The sequence below is a fragment of the Triticum aestivum genome, chromosome 3A, assembly GCF_018294505.1.
Source record: "Triticum aestivum cultivar Chinese Spring chromosome 3A, IWGSC CS RefSeq v2.1, whole genome shotgun sequence".
Classification (NCBI taxonomy): Eukaryota; Viridiplantae; Streptophyta; class Magnoliopsida; order Poales; family Poaceae; genus Triticum; species Triticum aestivum.
The window spans coordinates 646,218,254-646,238,048 of NC_057800.1; the positions used below are offsets into that span (position 1 = coordinate 646,218,254).

The window sequence follows — 19,795 nt, forward strand, 5'->3', positions numbered from 1 at the left end:
TGAGAAATGCTACAGAGCTCCCACTCACTTTCTTGTAAACGCAGGCTTCTCCATAAGTTTGCGTAAACCCAAACGCTTTGATCATCTCATCAAAGCGAATGTTCCAACTCCGAGATGCTTGCACCAGCCCATAAATCGAGCGTTGGAGCTTGCACACCTTGTCAGCATTCTTAGGATCGACAAAACCTTCCGGCTGCATCATATACAATTCTTCCTTAAGGAAACCATTAAGGAATGCCGTTTTGATGTCCATTTGCCATATTTCATAATCATAGAATGCGGCTATCGCTAACATGATTCGGACGGACTTCGGCTTCGCTACCGGTGAGAAAGGTCTCATCGTAGTCAACCCCTTGAACTTGTCGATAACCCTTAGCGACAAGCCGAGCTTTATAGATGGTCACATTACCATCCGCGTCTGTCTTCTTCTTAAAGATCCATTTATTTTCTATGGCTCGCCGTTCAACGGGCAAGTCAGTCAAAGTCCATACTTCGTTTTCATGCATGGATCCTATCTCGGATTTCATGGCTTCTAGCCATTTGTCGGAATCCGGGCCCGCCATCGCTTCTTCATAGTTCGAAGGTTCACCGTTGTCTAACAACATGATTTCCAAGACAGGGTTGCCGTACCACTCTGGTGCGGAACGTGTCCTTGTGGACCTACGAATTTCAGTAGGAGCTTGATCAGAAGTATCTTGATCATTATCATTAACTTCCTCTCTAGTCGGTGCAGGCACCTCAGGAACATTTTCTTGAGTTGCGCCATTTTCCGGTTCAAGAGGTAATACTTCATCAAGTTCTACTTTCCTCCCACTTACTTCTTTCAAGAGAAACTCCTTCTCTAGAAAGGATCCATTCTTGGCAACAAAGATCTTGCCTTCGGATCTGAGGTAGAAGGTATACCCAATAGTTTCTTTAGGGTATCCTATGAAGACGCATTTTTCCGACTTGGGTTCGAGCTTTTCAGGTTGAAGTTTCTTGACATAAGCATCGCATCCCCAAACTTTCAGAAACGACAGCTTAGGTTTCTTCCCAAACCATAATTCATACGGTGTCGTCTCAACGGATTTCGACGGAGCCCTATTTAAAGTGAATGCGGCAGTCTCTAAAGCATAGCCCCAAAAAGATAGCGGTAAATCGGTAAGAGACATCATAGATCGCACCATATCTAATAGAGTGCGATTACGATGTTCGGACACACCATTACGCTGAGGTGTTCCAGGCGGCGTGAGTTGTGAAACTATTCCACATTTTCTTAAGTGTGTGCCAAACTCGTGACTCAAGTATTCTCCTCCACGATCTGATCGCAGGAACTTGATTTTCCTGTCACGTTGATTTTCAACCTCACTCTGAAATTCCTTGAACTTTTCAAAGGTCTCAGACTTGTGTTTCATTAAGTAGACATACCCATATCTACTCAAGTCATCAGTGAGGGTGAGAACATAACGATAGCCACCGCGAGCCTCAACACTCATTGGACCGCACACATCAGTATGTATGATTTCCAATAAGTTGGTTGCTCGCTCCATTGTTCCTGAGAATGGAGTCTTGGTCATTTTACCCATGAGGCATGGTTCGCACGTGTCAAATGATTCGTAATCAAGAGACTCTAAAAGTCCATCAGCATGGAGCTTCTTCATGCGTTTGACACCTATATGACCAAGGCGGCAGTGCCACAAGTATGTGGAGCTATCATTATCAATCTTACATCTTTTGGTACTCACACTATGAACATGTCTAGCATTACGCTCGAGATTCATTAAGAATAAACCATTCACCATCGGAGCATGACCATAAAACATATCTCTCATATAAATAGAACAACCATTATTCTCGGATTTAAATGAGTAGCCATCTCGAATTAAACAAGATCATGATACAATGTTCATGCTCAAAGCTGGCACTAAATAACAATTATTGAGGTTTAAAACTAATCCCGAAGGCAAATGTAGAGGTAGCGTGCCGACGGCGATCACATTGACCTTGGAACCATTCCCGACGTGCATCGTCACCTCGTCCTTTGCCAGTCTCCGCTTATTCCGCAGCTCCTGCTTTGAGTTACAAATGTGAGCAACCGCACCGGTATCAAATACCCAGGAGCTACTTCGAATACTGGTAAGGTACACATCAATTACATGTATATCACATATACCTTTTGTTTTGCCGGCCTTCTTGTCCGCTAAGTATTTGGGGCAGTTCCGCTTCCAGTGACCATTTCCCTTGCAATAAAAGCACTCAGTCTCGGGCTTGGGTCCATTCTTTGGCTTCTTCCCGACAGCTTGCTTGCCGGGCGCGGCAACTCCCTTGCCATCCTTCTTGAAGTTCTTTTTACCCTTGCCCTTCTTGAACTTAGTGGTTTTATTCACCATCAACACTTGATGTTCCTTTTTGACTTCTACCTCTGCTGATTTCAGCATTGCAAATACCTCAGGAATGGTCTTTTCCATCCCCTGCATATTGAAGTTCATCACAAAGCTCTTGTAGCTTGGTGGAAGCGACTGGAGGATTCTGTCAATGACCGCGTCATCCGGGAGATTAACTCCCAGCTGAGTCAAGCGGTTATGTAACCCAGACATTGTGAGTATGTGCTCACTGACAGAACTATTTTCCTCCATCTTACAGCTGAAGAACTTGTCGGAGACTTCATATCTCTCGACCCGGGCATGAGCTTGGAAAACCATTTTCAGCTCTTCGAACATCTCGTATGCTCCGTGTCTCTCAAAATGTTTTTGGAGCCCCGGTTCTAAGCTGTAAAGCATGCCTCACTGAACGAGGGAGTAATCATCAGCACGTGTCTGCCAAGCGTTCATAACGTCTTGGTTCTGTGGGACGGGAGGGTCACCTAGCGGTGCTTGTAGGACATAATCTTTCTTGGCAGCTATGAGGATGATCCTCAGGTTCCGGACCCAGTCCGTATAGTTGTTGCCATCGTCTTTCAGCTTGGTTTTCTCTAGGAACACGTTGAAGTTGAGGACAACGTTGGCCATTTGATCTACAAGACATATTGTAAAGATTTTAGACTAAGTTCATGATAATTAAGTTCATCTAATCAAATTATTCAATGAACTCCCACTTAGATAGACATCCCTCCTGTAATCTAAGTATAACATGATCCGAGTTAACTAGGCCGTGTTCGATCATCACGTGAGACGGACTAGTCAACATCGGTGAACATCTTCATGTTGATCGTATCTTCTATACGACTCATGCTCGACCTTTCGGTCTTCTGTGTTCCGAGGCCATGTCTGTACATGCTAGGCTCGTCAAGTCAACCTAAGTGTTTGCATGTGTAAATCTGTCTTACACCCATTGTATGTGAACGTTAGAATCTAACACCCGATCATCACGTGGTGCTTCGAGACAACGAACTGTCGCAACGGTGCATAGTTAGGGGGAACACTTTCTTGAAATTATTATGAGGGATCATCTTATTTACTACCGTCGTTCTAAGTAAACAAGATGCAAAAACATGATAAACATCACATGCAATCAAATAATAATAGTGACATGATATGGCCAATATCACATAGCTCCTTTGATCTCCATCTTGGGGCTCCATGATCATCTTGTCACTGGCATGACACCATGATCTCCATCATCATGATCTCCATCATCGTGTCTCCATGAAGTTGCTCGCCAACTATTACTTCTACTACTATGGCTAACGCGTTTAGCAATAAAGTAAAGTAATTTACATGGCGTTTCTCAATGACACGCAGGTCATACAAAAAATAAAGACAACTCCTATGGCTCCTGCCGGTTGTCATACTCATCGACATGCAAGTCGTGATTCCTATTACAATAGCATGAACCATCTCATACATCACATATATGTCATTCATCATTCATCACAACTTTGGCCATATCATATCACAAAGCACTTGCTGCAAAAACAAGTTAGACGTCCTCTAATTGTTGTTGCAAGTTTTACGTGGCTGAAATAGGGTTCTAGCAAGAACGTTTTCTTACCTACGTGAAAGCCACAACATGATTTGTCAACTTCTATTTACCCTTCATAAGGACCCTTTTCATCGAATCCGCTCCAACTAAAGTGGGAGAGACAGACACCCGCCAGCCACCTTATGCAACTAGTGCATGTTAGTCGGTGGAACCGGTCTCACGTAAGCGTACGTGTAAGGTTGGTCCGGACCGCTTCATCCCACAATACCGTTGAAGCAAGATAAGACTAGTAGCGGCAAGAAAGTTGACAACATCAACACCCATAACAAATTTGTGTTCTACTCGTGCAAGAGAACTACGCATAGACCTAGCTCATGATGCCACTGATGGGGAACGTTGCAGAAAACAAAAAATTTCCTACGGTTTCACCAAGATCCATCCAGGAGTTCATCTAGAAACGAGTGATCGGATTGCATCTACATACCTTTGTAAATCACGCGCGGAAGCGTTCAAAGAACGGGGATGAGGAAGGCGTACTCGACGTGATCCAAATCACCGGAGATCCTAGCGCCGAACGGACGGCACCTCCGTGTTCAACACACGTACGGTCAGCGTAACGTCTCCTTCTTCTTGATCCAGCAAGGGGGAAGGAGAGGTTGAGGAAGATGGCTCCAACAGCAGCACGACAGCGTGGTGGTGGTGGAGCTGCGGTACTCCGGCAGGGCTTCGCCAAGCACTATGGAGGAGGAGGATGTGTTGGAGAGGGAGAGGGAGGCACCAAAGGCGTGGGGTGAGAAGTCCTCCATCTCACCACTATATATAGGGGGGCCTAGGGGGGCGCCGGCCCTAGGAGATCCAATCTCCTAGGGGGGCGGCGGCCAAGGGAGGAATCCCTCCTCCCCAAGGCACCTAGGAGGTGCCTTCCCCCTTCGGGACTCTTCCCTTCTTGAACCCTGGGCGCATGGGCCTCTTGGGGCTGGTTCCCTTGGCCCATATAGGCCAAGGCGCACCCCCTACAGCCCATGTGGCCCCCGGGGGCAGGTGGCCCCACCCGGTGGACCCCCGGGACCCTTCCGGTGGTCCCGGTACAATACCGGTGACCCCGAAACTTGTCCCGATGCCCGAAATAACACTTCCTATATATAATTCTTTACCTCCAGACCATTCCAGAACTCCTCATGACATCCGGGATCTCATCCGGAACTCCGAACAACATTCGGGTTACTGCATATACATACCCCTACAACCCTAGCGTCACCGAACCTTAAGTGTGTAGACCCTACGGGTTCGGGAGACATGTAGACATGACCGAGATCGCTCTCCGGTCAATAACCAACAGCGGGATCTGGATACCCATGTTGGCTCCCACATGCTCCTCGATGATCTCATCGGATGAACCACGATGTCGAGGATTCAAGCAACCCCGTATACAATTCCCTTTGGCAATCGGTATGCTACTTGCCCGAGATTCGATCGTCGGTATCCCAATACCTCGTTCAATCTCGTTACCGGCAAGTCACTTTACTCGTACTGTAATGCATGATCCCGTGACCAGACACTTGGTCACTTTGAGCTCATAATGATGATGCATTACCGAGTGGGCCCAGTGATACCTCTCCGTCATACGGAGTGACAAATCCCAGTCTTGATCCGTATCAACCCAACAGACACTTTCAGAGATACCCGTAGTATACCTTTATAGCCACCCAGTTACGTTGTGACGTTTGGTACACCCAAAGCACTCCTACGGTATCCGGGAGTTACACGATCTCATGGTCTGAGGAAAGGATACTTGACATTGGAAAAACTCTAGCAAACGAACTATACGATCTTATGCTATGTTTAGGATTGGGTCTTGTCCATCACATCATTCTCCTAATGATGTGATCTCGTTATCAATGACATCCAATGTCCATAGTCAGGAAACCATGACTATCTGTTGATCAACGAGCTAGTCAACTAAAGGCTTACTAGGGACATGTTGGTGTCTATTATTCACACATGTATTACGATTTCCAGATAACACAATTATAGCATGAATAAAGACAATTATCATGAAGAAGGAAATATAATAATAATGCTTTTATTATTGCCTCTAGGGCATATTTCCAACAATGTAGACATGACCGAGACACGCCTCCGGTCGATAACCAATAGCGGAACCTGGATGCTCATATTGGCTCCTACATATTCTACGAAGATCTTTATCGGTCAGACCGCATAACAACATACGTTGTTCCCTTTGTCATCGGTATGTTACTTGCCCGAGATTCGATCATCGATATCTTAATACCTAGTTCAATCTCGTTACCGGCAAGTCTCTTTACTCGTTTCGTAATACATCATCTCACAACTAACTCATTAGTTGCAATGCTTGCAAGACTTATGTGATGTGCATTACCGAGAGGGCCTAGAGATACCTCTCCGACAATCGGAGTGACAAATCCTAATCTCGAAATACGCCAACCCAACATGTACCTTTGGAGACACCTGTAGAGCTCCTTTATAATCACCCAGTTACGTTGTGACGTTTGGTAGCACACAAAGTGTTCCTCCGGCAAACGGGAGTTGCATAATCTCATAGTCATAGGAACATGTATAAGTCATGAAGAAAGCAATAGCAACATACTAAATGATCGGGTGCTAAGCTAATGGAATGGGTCATGTCAATCACATCATTCTCCTAATGATGTGATCCCGTTAATCAAATGACAACACATGTCTATGGTTAGGAAACATAACCATCTTCGATTAACGAGCTAGTCAAGTAGAGGCATACTAGTGACGTTTAGTTTGTCTATGTATTCACACAAGTATTATGTTTCCGGTTAATACAATTCTAGAATGAATAATAAACATTTATCATGATATAAGGAAATAAATAATAACTTTATTATTGCCTCTAGGGCATATTTCCTTCAGAATGACAGGGTCACCATGGAGCAGGCGCCAATGCACTTTGACGCCGTCATGGCGGAGAAGCAGTCGGCGCCGCTGCTGGTGTCGATTTTTTGTAAGGCGCGGGAGGAGGAGCGCTGCAACCTCGTCCTCCTCCCGCATCACCGGTTCACGGAGGGCTAGATCTACGGCGAGTTCGTGAGCGAGAAGGTTGTGAGGGCCATGGCCGTGGAGAACCCAAACTTCATCGAGGTGCAGCGAACGCTCCGGGAGGCTGCACGCAACGCTCGCCTGGTGGCGTCGGACGCGGAGGCGACACTGGCGGTTGCGGAGGGGAACCTCGGCGGCTGCTCCATTGGCGCCGCTACAACCACGAGGCAAACCCTTCCACGTCGAACCTCACCTCCACTAGCGACACCTAGCCCGCAGACTACGACGAGAAAAAGTAGGACATGGGAGACGGCGGTGTCTCCCGTCCTATATGTGGGCCAGTTCGTGTTCCATTTCTTACTCTTCTTCGCCGGCGGCTGCAGCTTCACTTCCCGAGGCTCACGGCCGCGGAACATGGACTCGGGGAACAACAAGAACTTGAAGAACATGCCCCGGCGAAGATTTAGACTAGGTTAGGGTCCCGGTTGCTTTTGTTTAATGAAATATGTCGAAAACGTGGACCGGTTTAAATAAAAATCATCTGATTTGCGTGAAGATTGTTGGGGTCATGTTGTGGTCATCGGGTGCGGCGCAACCAGGTCAGCGGAGTTGCTACATCTCCACAAGGAGATCCCTGCATGCACGACCAAGCGGCTTCTTCCTCTCCGTTGCGTGCGGTTCTACTCCAAGATATCCGGTGTCAGAGAGATCTTGTTCCTCTGGTTCTAGAGGAATGCTAGAGATCTTTTTATTTTCGTCAAAAGGAAAAAAAAGAAAGAGTCCTAGAACATAAATGAGTCTTTTTAGTATATAAAAAAATTACTAGATCTTTTAGTAGATGCGGTCGATCTGTATACCACTGGTGGGGTGTGCCGCCGCCACGCCACATCCCAGCGAGCCTGCACGCGTCCTCCTCTCCTCACCCGTGGCCGTGGGAATACATCAGCGGCCACAAACAGCGGTCGCCGCATCTGACGAGGGAGAAGCTCCCTGATGGGTGATCGGAATCGGAAGGTGGGACGGACGATGGTTGTGCCGCGCGGGCGATCGATCGAGGTCATGGTGGACGCAGCCGAGGAGATCGATGAGACGGCCGATCCATGGAGGTGGACGCAGCCGAGGAGATGAGATGCTCGATCGGCCATCTCATCTCATCCATCCTTCTAATTCCCTAGGTTTGGATCTTCTTATCGTTCCTCTTCTCTCATGGTGTTTATGGTTGGAGTTTTCGTCAATTTTTTGGAAATTTTGGTTGGGATCCCCCTGTTTCTTCCGGCCGGGGAAGGTTGCTGACAGCCAAATTAACCTCACAATACACTAGTACAAGAACAGAATAAAGCAAGACCAAATCCATGTTTTTGGTTCCTACTCGTAGCATTTGTTTACAGAATCCGGCCGGCTGCCAAATCATCCGTTTGGTCTCAAACACTTCCAGCTGGGCTGGCGCGGCATTCAGCCAAATCTTTCTTTTGGTCTCATACGCACGCACGCACACTTCCAGCGCGCCCATCCAGAAAATTACACTTGCAGCGCTCCTATCCAAAAAATTACACTTCCAGCGCAGTTTTTCATCTTACAAAAAAGATCAGGTGTTTTGCACCGCCAAATCTTTCGTTTGGTTTCTCACGCTTCCCGCAAGCGCAGTTTACGAATCAGTGTTTTGCACCGTCAAAAAATATATTCAGTGCTCTCGTCAGTTCCATGCTACTGAGTTCCAAAAAACATTGCTTCAGCCTCCTCTTTGCCTGCAATCTCCTTGGCCGCCAGTCTCCTTGCTTCCTGCAAAACATGTCAAACCAATGCATGTAAAGCAGATCCTCCGAGAAATTCATCTATAGTATTTATAACCATATATATACAGATCAAACAAGCTTTATGATTGATTGATTGATTTATTTAAAATTTTGGAACAAAGGACACCCCCGATTGCGTAAAACGAAAGGTTGTGGTCTCACTTGACTTTTGCAAAGCCTAGACCCGAGCCATGTCAAGTGCATCATAATCTCCTAGTACTAGCTAGTTAGCTGGGCAGAGTTTACAGCAGCAGGCACAACTAGCTCACTTGACCAAAAGGTGCCCTGCTCACAAGTCACAGCATGATGCCTGGTTGTCCGCCTGATTCTACTCTCTGGCCATACCACCACTGCTTCAAATGCCAAGAGCATTTATTGAGAATGTACTAGGTCAGGACATTTGACATGGAGGCACTGAACTCTTTGTCCCTGCTAATGATTTGAGATATATTCATGCGGCAACAATTTATTCACCATGCTACAAAATACTCCTACAAACCAGTTTCCATTGTCTGCATTACATGGTATGGCCATGGACTTAGACTAGCAATTTCTGCTGTGAACACCAACTGAGCATGGACCTATGGGGAGACTGTAGGATGCCAATATTTGACCCAACAAACCAGCTCTACTCTGGCCACATACGCCTTTCAGAAACCACATGGTGTGGTATGAGCTAAGTAGCACCCAACACAAGACCATGTAAGCATGCGTAGCAGCACAATCAATGTTTTCGAGTCGATGAGTCGACGGGTCGCTCGGAGGGGGCGATTCTAGACTAGTCGTGACTAGTCTAGACTCACGGTCGACGAGTCGACATGGCGACGAGTCGACGTGAGTTAAGCAGTAACCAGGGCCAACTGAGAGATGAGCCACTAGTTATGCACTTCCCTGTGGCCCAAAAGCCCATCTAGTAGCTATATACTCCTCCCGTGACCTAATCCACCATCCACACACCCTCCTCCCTCACCACAGCCGCCACACATTCTGCTGCCACTCTCTTGCCACCAGTCCACCACTCCTCCCAGCGATGGATCTCTCAACTTCCCGCAGCAGCTCTCTTGCCACCGCTCCTCCTCCCAGCCCGCTCCTCTTGCCGCTGCAGCTTCAGCAGCAGCAGCAGCGGCGGCCAGCGCTGCAGCGGGGGCGCAGCAGCAGTGAGGCAGCACAGCAGCAGCAGCAGCAACACGGCAGCGGGAGAGTGCTTCAGATCCAGCGCTGCCTCGAGTCGTTCGACCCAAAAACCGCGACTAGTCGAGACTAGTCGCGCGAGTCGCTCGACTCATCCCAGGAGTCGAGTCGAGAGGCTGAGTCAGCCCTGGAACTGCGACTCGTCGACGACTAGTCGCGACTAGTCGAGCGACTCGAAATCCATGAGCACAATGAAAAATAAAAACATACATGACGAGAGAAAGGAGTTTAAATCTAAACAGGAAAGACACCGTACATGGTTGGCCCACGGTGTTGTAGATCAACGTCCAGGCATCAGGGCACCACTGCTCGAACTTGCGCAAAACAGCACTTTGGCTACCCCCAAGATGCGTCTGCAGTTAACCAAATGGTTAATCAATATTAACACCTTGTTTGGCATGCAAGCTAGATGGAGAATTAGTTACCTTAATGTAGTGAGGGTACGTGGAGAAATGCTTCCATAGGTTCCTTACGAGCCTGACAAGATCATTTGAATAGTCAATATCACAGTTCCATATGTATTCCCTGATCTTGTTGGCCGCAGCTCTACCCTCGGCTCCTTTAAGTTTCAGCGCCGCCTTCCTTTTGTTGTTATCTATGTTCGCTCTTTCCATCATTTCTTTTAGTGTTTTCAGCTCCTGACACATGTCATCTTCAGACTCATTTCTTGGCCATCTTATTCCACAAGCATTAAGAGCCGCACTACAATCTCAAGTTGATAAGAATATGTCAATGAGATACTTGCTCTTGTCTTCATCATTCCACTCAATGGGATAAAACTTGGCAACTTTTGCCAAATTTTTGCCAATGCAGTCAGGACCATGTTTCTCAATGAAATCACAGTACGCCCTGGTCCCTGTGTGCATTTGTATCAAAACGTCAGCTGTCATAATTTTCTTTATCTCCGCACATAGTTTCACATATAGTTTTTCCATATACGTTTGAGCCTTACCCCTGAGATCCTAAACTGCGAATTAGGGGAGTTGGTGAATCAGACAGATGTGGCCAGGAGCGATAAATTAAATCAGACAATAACAAGTTGATATTAAGAAACACTCTTAGCGGATAATTTTGTATGCAACCTATAAAAAAACATAAAGGTCACATATGTTAATGTTGAAGTTTTAAAATTTTGGGTGCACATACTTGTATTCACCATCTACATGCAAGATCAATTTTCCTATATTTCCAGAACTTAAAAATGTCTTCCTTTTCCAAAAGAAAATCCTATCTGATTCAGATGGTCCTACGAACATATGCACATTTTCGTGTAAGCAAATATGCAACATTATATCTAAATTAAAATATGCTTATAAATAACCTCCACAAGACAAAATTTTGCACAACATAACCCAATTTTTTTTATTTGCAGAATAAAATTATAGTGTTTGTATAGACTTTAGAGACGCACTATCTTAGGAGAGTGCAAAAAAGAAATTACCATCATCGAAGAATACTTTAAGTTGAGGTTGACCATTCACAGTCTTCAGATATAAGTTGTCAACTGTAAGGTCTTTCGGACACATCTTACGTCTAATCATCTTGTCCAAGATATCAAGTAGATCTCTGTGAAACAGTATCTCAGTTAGTGTGCAGTGGAAGTAAAAACATTGTATTAGTTATTGTGCAGTGGAAATAAAATATTAGTACAAACTAGCAGATCGCCGGTGCGTTACTCCGAAATTTCTTCGTTCTTGCATGCATTGTCTAAATGGTTGTGTCGTTGGTACTTATTTTTTTCTCAAAAAGAATAATCCCAAATTTTGGGCAAAAGAGAATATATTTCCAAAATATAGGATCAATTAATCATAAGATTGTGATATATATGTCTATTACATAGGTTGGATAGTGATCACAATAATTACCAGTGATTTAAAACATAATAAAAGGTGATTATATACATGTGTAACGTGGTCCATTCTACAACCACCCCTTGAGAATTGTAGATGAAATATTCTACAACCAACCCTCCTAGATCAGCCAAACCCACTCGAAAGTAACAAATACTGCAGGAGCAAACCCCACCGCCCTAAACTAAAAGAAAAAACGCTGCACTAGACCCATCTTCCCAGCATTGTGCCCCTATCACCCCAAGGCCACCGCGTTGCCACACCCTCCCCTCCACATCGCACCTCATCGCCATAGTTTTGCATCAGCCTTATCTACCCTCCAATCCAATCCACCTTCCCGTGCAGCCACATAGGAACCGCGCCGCCGCCACACCTAGCCTCGACCAGCCACCCCGCGCCGCCACCTTCTCCTCGGTCAAAGGCAGCCAAGGATGTTCGACTACGGCACTGCTTCGGCTAGAGGAGGTCTTCCACCTTGGTATGGTCAGAAAGGTCCATTAGGCGAGTCCCCCTCCTCTGCTCTCCTCGGCAGGCTGGTGATCATCAAGCACACGGACGCCCATGCACAACTTTTAAATTCGCTCCACACACGATGACGTCCCCTAACTGATGTCCATGGCCACAGCTAGCAGGGCGGAGTGTGGAGCAGGATCACTCTCCTACCACATGTTGCAACACCCACCATCTACAATGAGAATGCTCCGCAGATTGTCGATGTTTGATTTTCTATCCCTGTTTATTTTTGTGTAGTTTCTGCTTTGCGAGAAGTTCGCATATTTTGTTGCAGGAGGTCTGCTAGTTGCCTCGTGATGGTTCATTTTTTGCCAAGCCAATTTGCTAGTTCACCTCCAAGGCTCCACCCCCATCCCGTGGCAGTTGACACGTGGACAGTTAGTTCTCAACCCTGTCGTCATATCATTAGCGACATTCCACACATTTGGAAATAAAAACATTCGTCAAAGAGTTGCAAAAATTAGTGATACAGATGAGAAGTTAATTTCTCAGCTTGTGGGAAGCTTGTCGTTTGTCGAGAAGTTCACTTCCTCACACAAGGAGTACTTATGAATCGGGAAGTTCTGTTCGTTCGTTCGGGAAGTTCACAAAAATGTTGGGAAAAAAAATTTTGTTCGGCAATTCACGTTGTTCGTGCTGAAGTTGGCCTTATACTATGTGAGAAGTTAGTTAACTTTCGGCAATCTAGTTATTCATAGGGACAGTTCACATGTTCATTGGGGGTTCGCCCAAAAATAACACTCGAATCTAACCATTTTTTAAACTTCTCTTAAATAGCAAGGAATTTGAATGAAGTGTTCCATACAAAAAGAAAAGTTACATCTAGTAAATGTCTTTCCAACGGTATTTTGTTTGCATCATTTCGATAAGTGGTTTGAACATTTTGATAAAAATGCGCTCCATGTCATTTGATATGAATTGCACAATTTTTAGAACTGCTCTTGAACCTTAAATTTTGAAAAATATGCTGCATGAAAAATTTGCGCCTAATCAATATCTTTCTAACGGTATTCACTTGCATAATTCCAAAATATGGTTTGAAAATTTCTTGTTAAACAGAAACAAAGGGCTGGTTGTACAACAACCAGTTGTATATAGATGTAATGGTTTGTGGGAATGACATAAATGATATAACATTGGGAATAAATCGATTAGGCGCAATTTTCATGTAGAATGTTTTTTCAAATTCGTTACGACCTAATAGCAGTTTGAAAACTGTGTCACGCCACTAAACTGTGTGCCTCACATCGCTATTGTTGCCTCCCTTTGCGCCATGCAGATTCCGCTCCGCATATGGATGAGGTGAGATGGATGATGGCATATGCTGGTTCGGTGGGTTTCTAGTTGTAGAGTATGTCTAAAGAATGGTTGTAGAATATATCCAGCCCATCTATATATAATAGTTACGGTAACGATTCTTAGTAATTTAAGACATAAATACCCACTATATATAGCAGTATATATGTTTTAGATAATAATACGCCAATTGTTAGTAATTCAAAACATAGTAACGATCGAAGTGAATGGACCGTCGCCAACCCAGATCCTATTATAAGATTGAAGGTGTGATTCTGCTGAAAATACTTACAGTGTGATTCTGCTGAAAACAGGGGTGAATTTTCCATCCATATTTAAAATCCTGTTCTCTTCAATCTTGTTCTTTTCACCATGCTTGAGCCATCCATTTAAGGTACCATCAAAAGAGCTGGTGGATATTATAAGACGATAATCTGGGTGCACCTTGTAGATATTCTGCAACACCACCACATTTGGGTGCCTCCAGGTGCTCATCAGTCGGAGCGAAGAAAGAACTTTGTCTTTAGCATCATACCACTTCAAGAGGCAATCAGTGGTGAAACTCCCTACAGTGTAGGTTCCTCTGAAGAAGGCAGTAGGCACCTCATGAAAATCAGAAAGGAAGTCTTTTTTGTTCCCTAGCTTAATGGCCTTGACAGAGCAGCTGCGGTTTGTGTTGTCATAAGAAAAGGGACTGTCTATTTGACATTTGACTGTTTTTCAATTCGACAACATTCATATTTTCTGACAAATGAACAGTTGACACCTGTCGACAGCACAAAATGGGACGCCAAAACGGGTCACGGAAAAGATCTGACCCGGTTCGCTGGACAACTAGCCACTCCAAAAAATTCAGGAACCAACTCCCTTGATCTTCAGGACCACACAGTACGTGCCCAGCTTGCAACGCATGAAAAGGGCCAAACCCCTCCCACAAACCACTCAACAGATCTCACCTAACAACACAAAACAGCAAATCAGAAGGGGGAAGATGGAGGCGGCCATGGGCGAGGGGGGAGGAGAAGAAGGGAGATCAAGCATAAATCAGAAGGGTTTGGGAGAAGAGGATGTACCTGACGAGGAACAAGAAGGAAGAACATCGGAGGGAATTCAACAACTATCCCAACTGCTCACCATCTTCTCTCTTCACCTGTCACAAGAACAAATCAGGAGGAATTTTCTTCATCTACAAGAGATAGATCAACATCAGCTGTATTTCTGGGCAAATCCCATAATTTTTGTGATCAATTACGTTGACATCAACATGGAAATTACACTGAAATGCTGAAATTGTTCAATGGAAAATACAGTTTAGTTTTCGGAAAACTTACAAGAATATTTACAATGTAAATTAACATGGAAATACAGCACTTCTGAATTTCCAGTGTAAATCCCAATGTAAATTCCAGTGTACATCCTGACGTAAAATCAAGTGTTACAGTAAATTCCAGTGTAAGTTGATGGTAATTTCCAGTATAAAAACTACTGTAGGTTACTTGTAATTTCCAGTGTACTTACATTTTTAAAATCCATGTAAATGCCAGTGTACATCACAATGTAAAAACTAGTGTGAATACTACTGTAAATCCCAGTAAATTGCAGTGTAACTAGCTGGTAATTTCCAGTGTACATACTACTATTGGTAACTTGAAAATTTCAGTGTACTCAAGTTTTTTAAATGCATGTACTTACAAGTTTTATTACAGTGTAAGCACCTATGAAATTCTAGTGTACAATCCCACTGCAAATAGAAAATCCCAGTGAATTCAACTAGGAACTTCCAGTGTAAGCAACTAGAAATTTTATAATTCAAACTACAGTAATTAAAAACTGAGATAAATACATTGTAAGTTCCTAGTAAGTAGAGAGCACAAGCCAGTGCAAAAAATAAAATACAAATTACAAAACAAGCAGATAGACGTTGCAAACACTATCATCTATTTCTAAACGCTTGGCTGCTCATGATTACGCTAACACTGACATTCTTCTCTTCAAATGTGTCATGAGAGGAGCATGATGAGGGCAGTAACTGAAGAGGATCTACTGAGACTATCATAGGAAGAACTCATACTTAATGTGAGATACAGTTGCTAAAACTTCCGGAAGATGTTTAAAATACATAGAAAAGTAAAAGCTAACAAAACTTATGCTGCAGGAAACATTCGAAAGCCCTACAGTACTGATCCAAGCAAAGTACAGTGAAAACTAGCTAAACTGGACTTAATTACACTGAAAATCTAGACAAAATTACTGTGCAAACTGACCTAAATTACACAGTAAAAATCCACTCAAATCCTATGACAAATCACACTGGGATTATTGGGTAAAGTACAATGTAAAGTTGGGACATTACACTGTAACTATATTTGAATTACACTATAAATCCACTGTAATTACACTATGACAATTTACAGTGGAAAAATTAGGTAAATTACACTGTAAGTCTGTGACAAATTGCACTATAAATTGGGATAAACTACACTGTAATTACATTATGACACACTGGAAAAATAAGGTAAAATACACTGTAAGTCTAGGGACAAACTTGCACTGTAAACTTGGGATAAAAATTACACTGCAACTGACATTCAAATTACACTATAAATCAACTGTAATTACACTATGACAATTCACACTGGAAAAATTAGGTAAAATTACACAGTAAGTCTGGGACAAAATGCACTGTAAATTGGGATATGTAATTGCACTATGACACACTGGAAAAATTAGGGTAAGTCTGGGGACAAAATTGCACTGTAAAGTTGGGACAAATTAAACTGCAACTACATTCAAATTACACTATAAATCCACTGTAATTTCCACACTGGAATATTAGGTGAAAGTACATTGTAAGTCCAGGACAAACTGCACTGTAATAATGAGATGGATTACACTCAAATAACACAGTAAAATTCACTCAACAACACAGCGGGAAAGATATTGGATAAACTACACTGTAAGGCTAGGACAAATTACATTGAAATACTGGGATTACACTATAATTACGATCAAAATAACACTGTACATACACTGAAAAAGAGCTAAACATGAATTGGGCTGGGACAACATCAGACAAATTACATTCGATATATTCAGTAAATTACACTGAATGGGCTGGGAGAAATTACACTGAAATTGGACTCAAATTACATGTCTGCTTGTAGTCAACATCAGACAAACACATAGGATAAAAAACATGGCAGAAAAGGAAGCTAAACACCTGCATTTACAACAACGAAACAGGAGGTAAAACCAGGGACTGCAAAAATGAAACTAAACATGAGCAGGAAGCATCAAAACATAAAAGAGCAGGACACAAAGCCGCGGAATCGCGCACCTACAGGGTGCATATACATAATCCCCCAACTTCGGACTGGGGGAAACAAGGCAAACAACCACTACATCAGGGGTGTGGAGAGACAATAAAATCACGCATCTCCATCTCCAGCGGGGAGACAACAAAATCGCACATGTACAACTACATCAGGGGTGCGGGGAGACAACAACTTCACGCATCTATAACTACATCAGGGGCGTGGGGAGACAACAAAATCATGCATCTCCATCTCCAACGGGAAGACACCAAATCAGGCATCTACAACTACAGCAGGGCGCGGCGGGAGGGCGACATGAACTCACCTAGATCTGGAACCAGACGCAACCAAAAGCACAAGGGAGAGAGCGAAAGAGAGGAACAACGAACCGCGACACCGGGGATTGAAGAGTAAGGGAACCGAAAACAAGATCGAGCGGTGGAAGATCTCAAAAACGCCATGGCCGGGGACGAAGCGCCTCCTCTGTTGCGCCGCTCGAGCTCACCCTCGGCCTTATCGAAACAGAGCAACCAGAATGGGAGCCGGGCCGTGGGGCGGCGGTAACGGGCAGAAAGAAAACCGCGCCCGGCAACAAAACCGGACCAAGAAACGAGACCGAACAAAAACAAAAACCAGCACGAATCTCCGCGCAAGAACGGACGGATAAGGATTTGAATGACAACGAATTGCAAAACACTCAGCTGTAAAATAGCAAATCCGTAAGAAAAATACCGCAAGTAGAGTGGAAGGTCCAGTTTGTTCAACCTGGATTTGAAATGTTTGTAGTGAGGTATGAGATTGTATTTTTAAACTAATAGGAATATACAGGAAACATTGTATTTTTAAACTAATAGGAATATACAGGAATCTGCATGAGAAATATCTAGTGTTTAGATGATATCATGCTACGAACTCAGAATTTGACAACAAAGGAGATATGATAAAAAAAATTGCATCATGCTTCAGCCGATAAAAAGAAGTGGGAGTTCAACATATATTTCATAGAAACATGTAAAAAATGCGTACATGACTGACACTTGAATCCTTGTGCATTTACAAGGACAATGAGAAAAAAAACATTACCCAATGAGAAACGTCGTGGGTGGACTGTCCAACAGAGAAACACGATAATTATCAGCCAATTCATCATTTGTCTGAGTGTTTATATGTCTTTGCCTCTTGAAAGGAAGTTCCGTATCGTGTTCGACACGTCGCTTTAGCTCTCCAACATCGGCATCAGATTGTACCACCACATCATAATCATTGCCACACCATTTCACTTGAACAGTAGTTGTCTTGGCGGGCACATTCTCTTCCAGCATATCTGTATCAGTGGATGATGCCATGTCTGCAATGTGTAGAGTAGAATATAAAGGTAGCATATCAGAGGATGTGTGTGTGTGTGTCTTTAATGCTGATTTGCATGCCAACATCCCTAAAAATAAATAGACATGGAGAGATGGGCGTGTGTGTGTTTAATGCGGAACACGCATGCCAACAAAGGAAAATGAAGTGTTACTAGTACTCCTACCACTGCGCATTCACAGTCAGCTTACTGCGCCCTCCAATTAATTCAAGCATTGAATAATCTGAAGCAACAACAAGTTTTCGCATGTTCCTCCCCATTAGTCAGGCTTCGTAACTAGTAGTACTCCGGTACAGCAAGTGAAGCACAAACACAAACCTAGGCTAAACAAGTTTTGTCTTTTGAGATCTGTAGCAAAATTGGCTTCAGAGTTCACAAATCGCAAGCCCCAAATCACATGCATTCCCGGTAAATTAGCAAGCCGAACATCGAATAGGACCACGCCAACCTCCAGGTAGGGATTATTATACCTGAGAATTGCCGAAAGTCGCTGGCCTAGCTGCCGTCGTCCTCACCGGTCCCGATACAGCCCCGTCACCAGGATAGGGTTACACACAAAGTGAAGCAAATGGAAGATCCAGCAAGTGTAGAGGAGGAGCAAAGGCCGCGATGCCCTACCTCGATGTTCCAGCGACTGCCGCCGCCGCCGCCGACGACGACGACGACGAACTTGGGAGCCGGTCTGTTCCTGACAGGCTGCGTATGCTGCTCCAAATCAGTCGAGGAGTGATGATCGGCACGTGCAGACCGGGTGAGAGAGTAGGGGCGGCTTACCCGGAGGCGCCAGGGACCAATGCCGCCTCCGCCGCCGCCGCCGCCGCCGAGATTCCGGGAGCCCTCTTCGCTCCGTAGTCTGAACGGTGGTGAGCGAGGTGTGGCTGTGTGCTCGTGGATTTTGTTTGGTCCTTGGCGTTGTGGGGAGCCCAGCCCGGCCCACCGCTGTCGGGGCTCCATGCATACGTCCCCCCTCAATCAACGGTGTGGATCGCGTGTCTTGCGTTTGTTCGCTCGCTTCTTGTTGTTTTTTTCATTTTTTCTGTTGTGGGTTTTGTGTCCGGAAATCCGTTCGTCCTCCTGCACGCTAAAAATTATTTCAAAGTGTGAAAAAAATTCCAAACAAAGATATGGCGCATATATCTCGACATTATATGTGTGTGCACGTCAAGTTTCGGAGAAAACCGTCATTTTTGTGACTTGTGTAAAAAAGACAAATGGATGTCTTGTGAAAAGCTTTTTAACACCGGATTTTGTCTTTCTCACACGCGGCACAAAAGTTGTCGGTTTTTCGCGAAACAACTTTGTGAGCATGTACAATATCGAGATGTACGCGTCAAGTTTTTGTTTGAAATTTTCTAACATTTCGAAATATGTTTAAAGCACATTTTAAAAACCAGGAGCGCGTGCTTCCATGTGCCAAAACGCCACTCTCGTTTTGTTTCTCGGTTTTCTGTTGGCTTCTTCTCTTTTTTTCTATTTACAATTCCTTTATTATTTTTTTATTTTTTATTTTTCCTTTCTTTTTTC

At 44.3% G+C, this 19,795-nt stretch overlaps 1 protein-coding gene and 1 long non-coding RNA gene across 19 annotated transcripts; one reads left to right on the forward strand and one right to left on the reverse strand.

The window, feature by feature from the left end:
* The first annotated feature begins 7,802 nt into the window (after positions 1-7,802).
* On the forward strand, positions 7,803-15,036 carry LOC123062876 (uncharacterized). 2 transcript variants are annotated; one of them, XR_006429945.1, is made up of 3 exons: positions 7,803-8,123; positions 13,575-13,597; positions 14,043-15,036. It is a non-coding gene; the product is annotated as an uncharacterized lncRNA (long non-coding RNA). The 2 variants fall into 2 exon arrangements; XR_006429944.1 differs by lacking the exon at positions 13,575-13,597.
* LOC123062874 (uncharacterized) lies at positions 8,283-19,180 on the reverse strand. 17 transcript variants are annotated; one of them, XR_006429939.1, is made up of 10 exons: positions 19,046-19,180; positions 18,742-18,976; positions 17,989-18,253; positions 14,923-15,008; positions 14,665-14,741; positions 13,884-14,547; positions 11,374-11,498; positions 10,358-10,899; positions 10,189-10,285; positions 8,283-8,727 (listed from the first exon to the last, which is right to left on the reverse strand). XR_006429939.1 is itself a non-coding variant. In XM_044486557.1 (5 exons), the coding sequence occupies exons 3-5, from the start codon at positions 18,249-18,251 to the stop codon at positions 14,758-14,760; spliced, it is 369 nt and encodes a 122-aa protein (XP_044342492.1). In that variant the 5' UTR covers positions 18,252-18,253; positions 18,742-18,976; positions 19,046-19,180; the 3' UTR covers positions 14,611-14,757. The 17 variants fall into 17 exon arrangements, 2 of the variants coding, with proteins under 2 accessions (XP_044342492.1, XP_044342493.1); XR_006429933.1 differs by having other exon boundaries at positions 14,665-14,777; XR_006429940.1 differs by lacking the exon at positions 14,923-15,008 and adding an exon at positions 17,295-17,670.
* Positions 19,181-19,795: the final 615 nt, after the last annotated feature.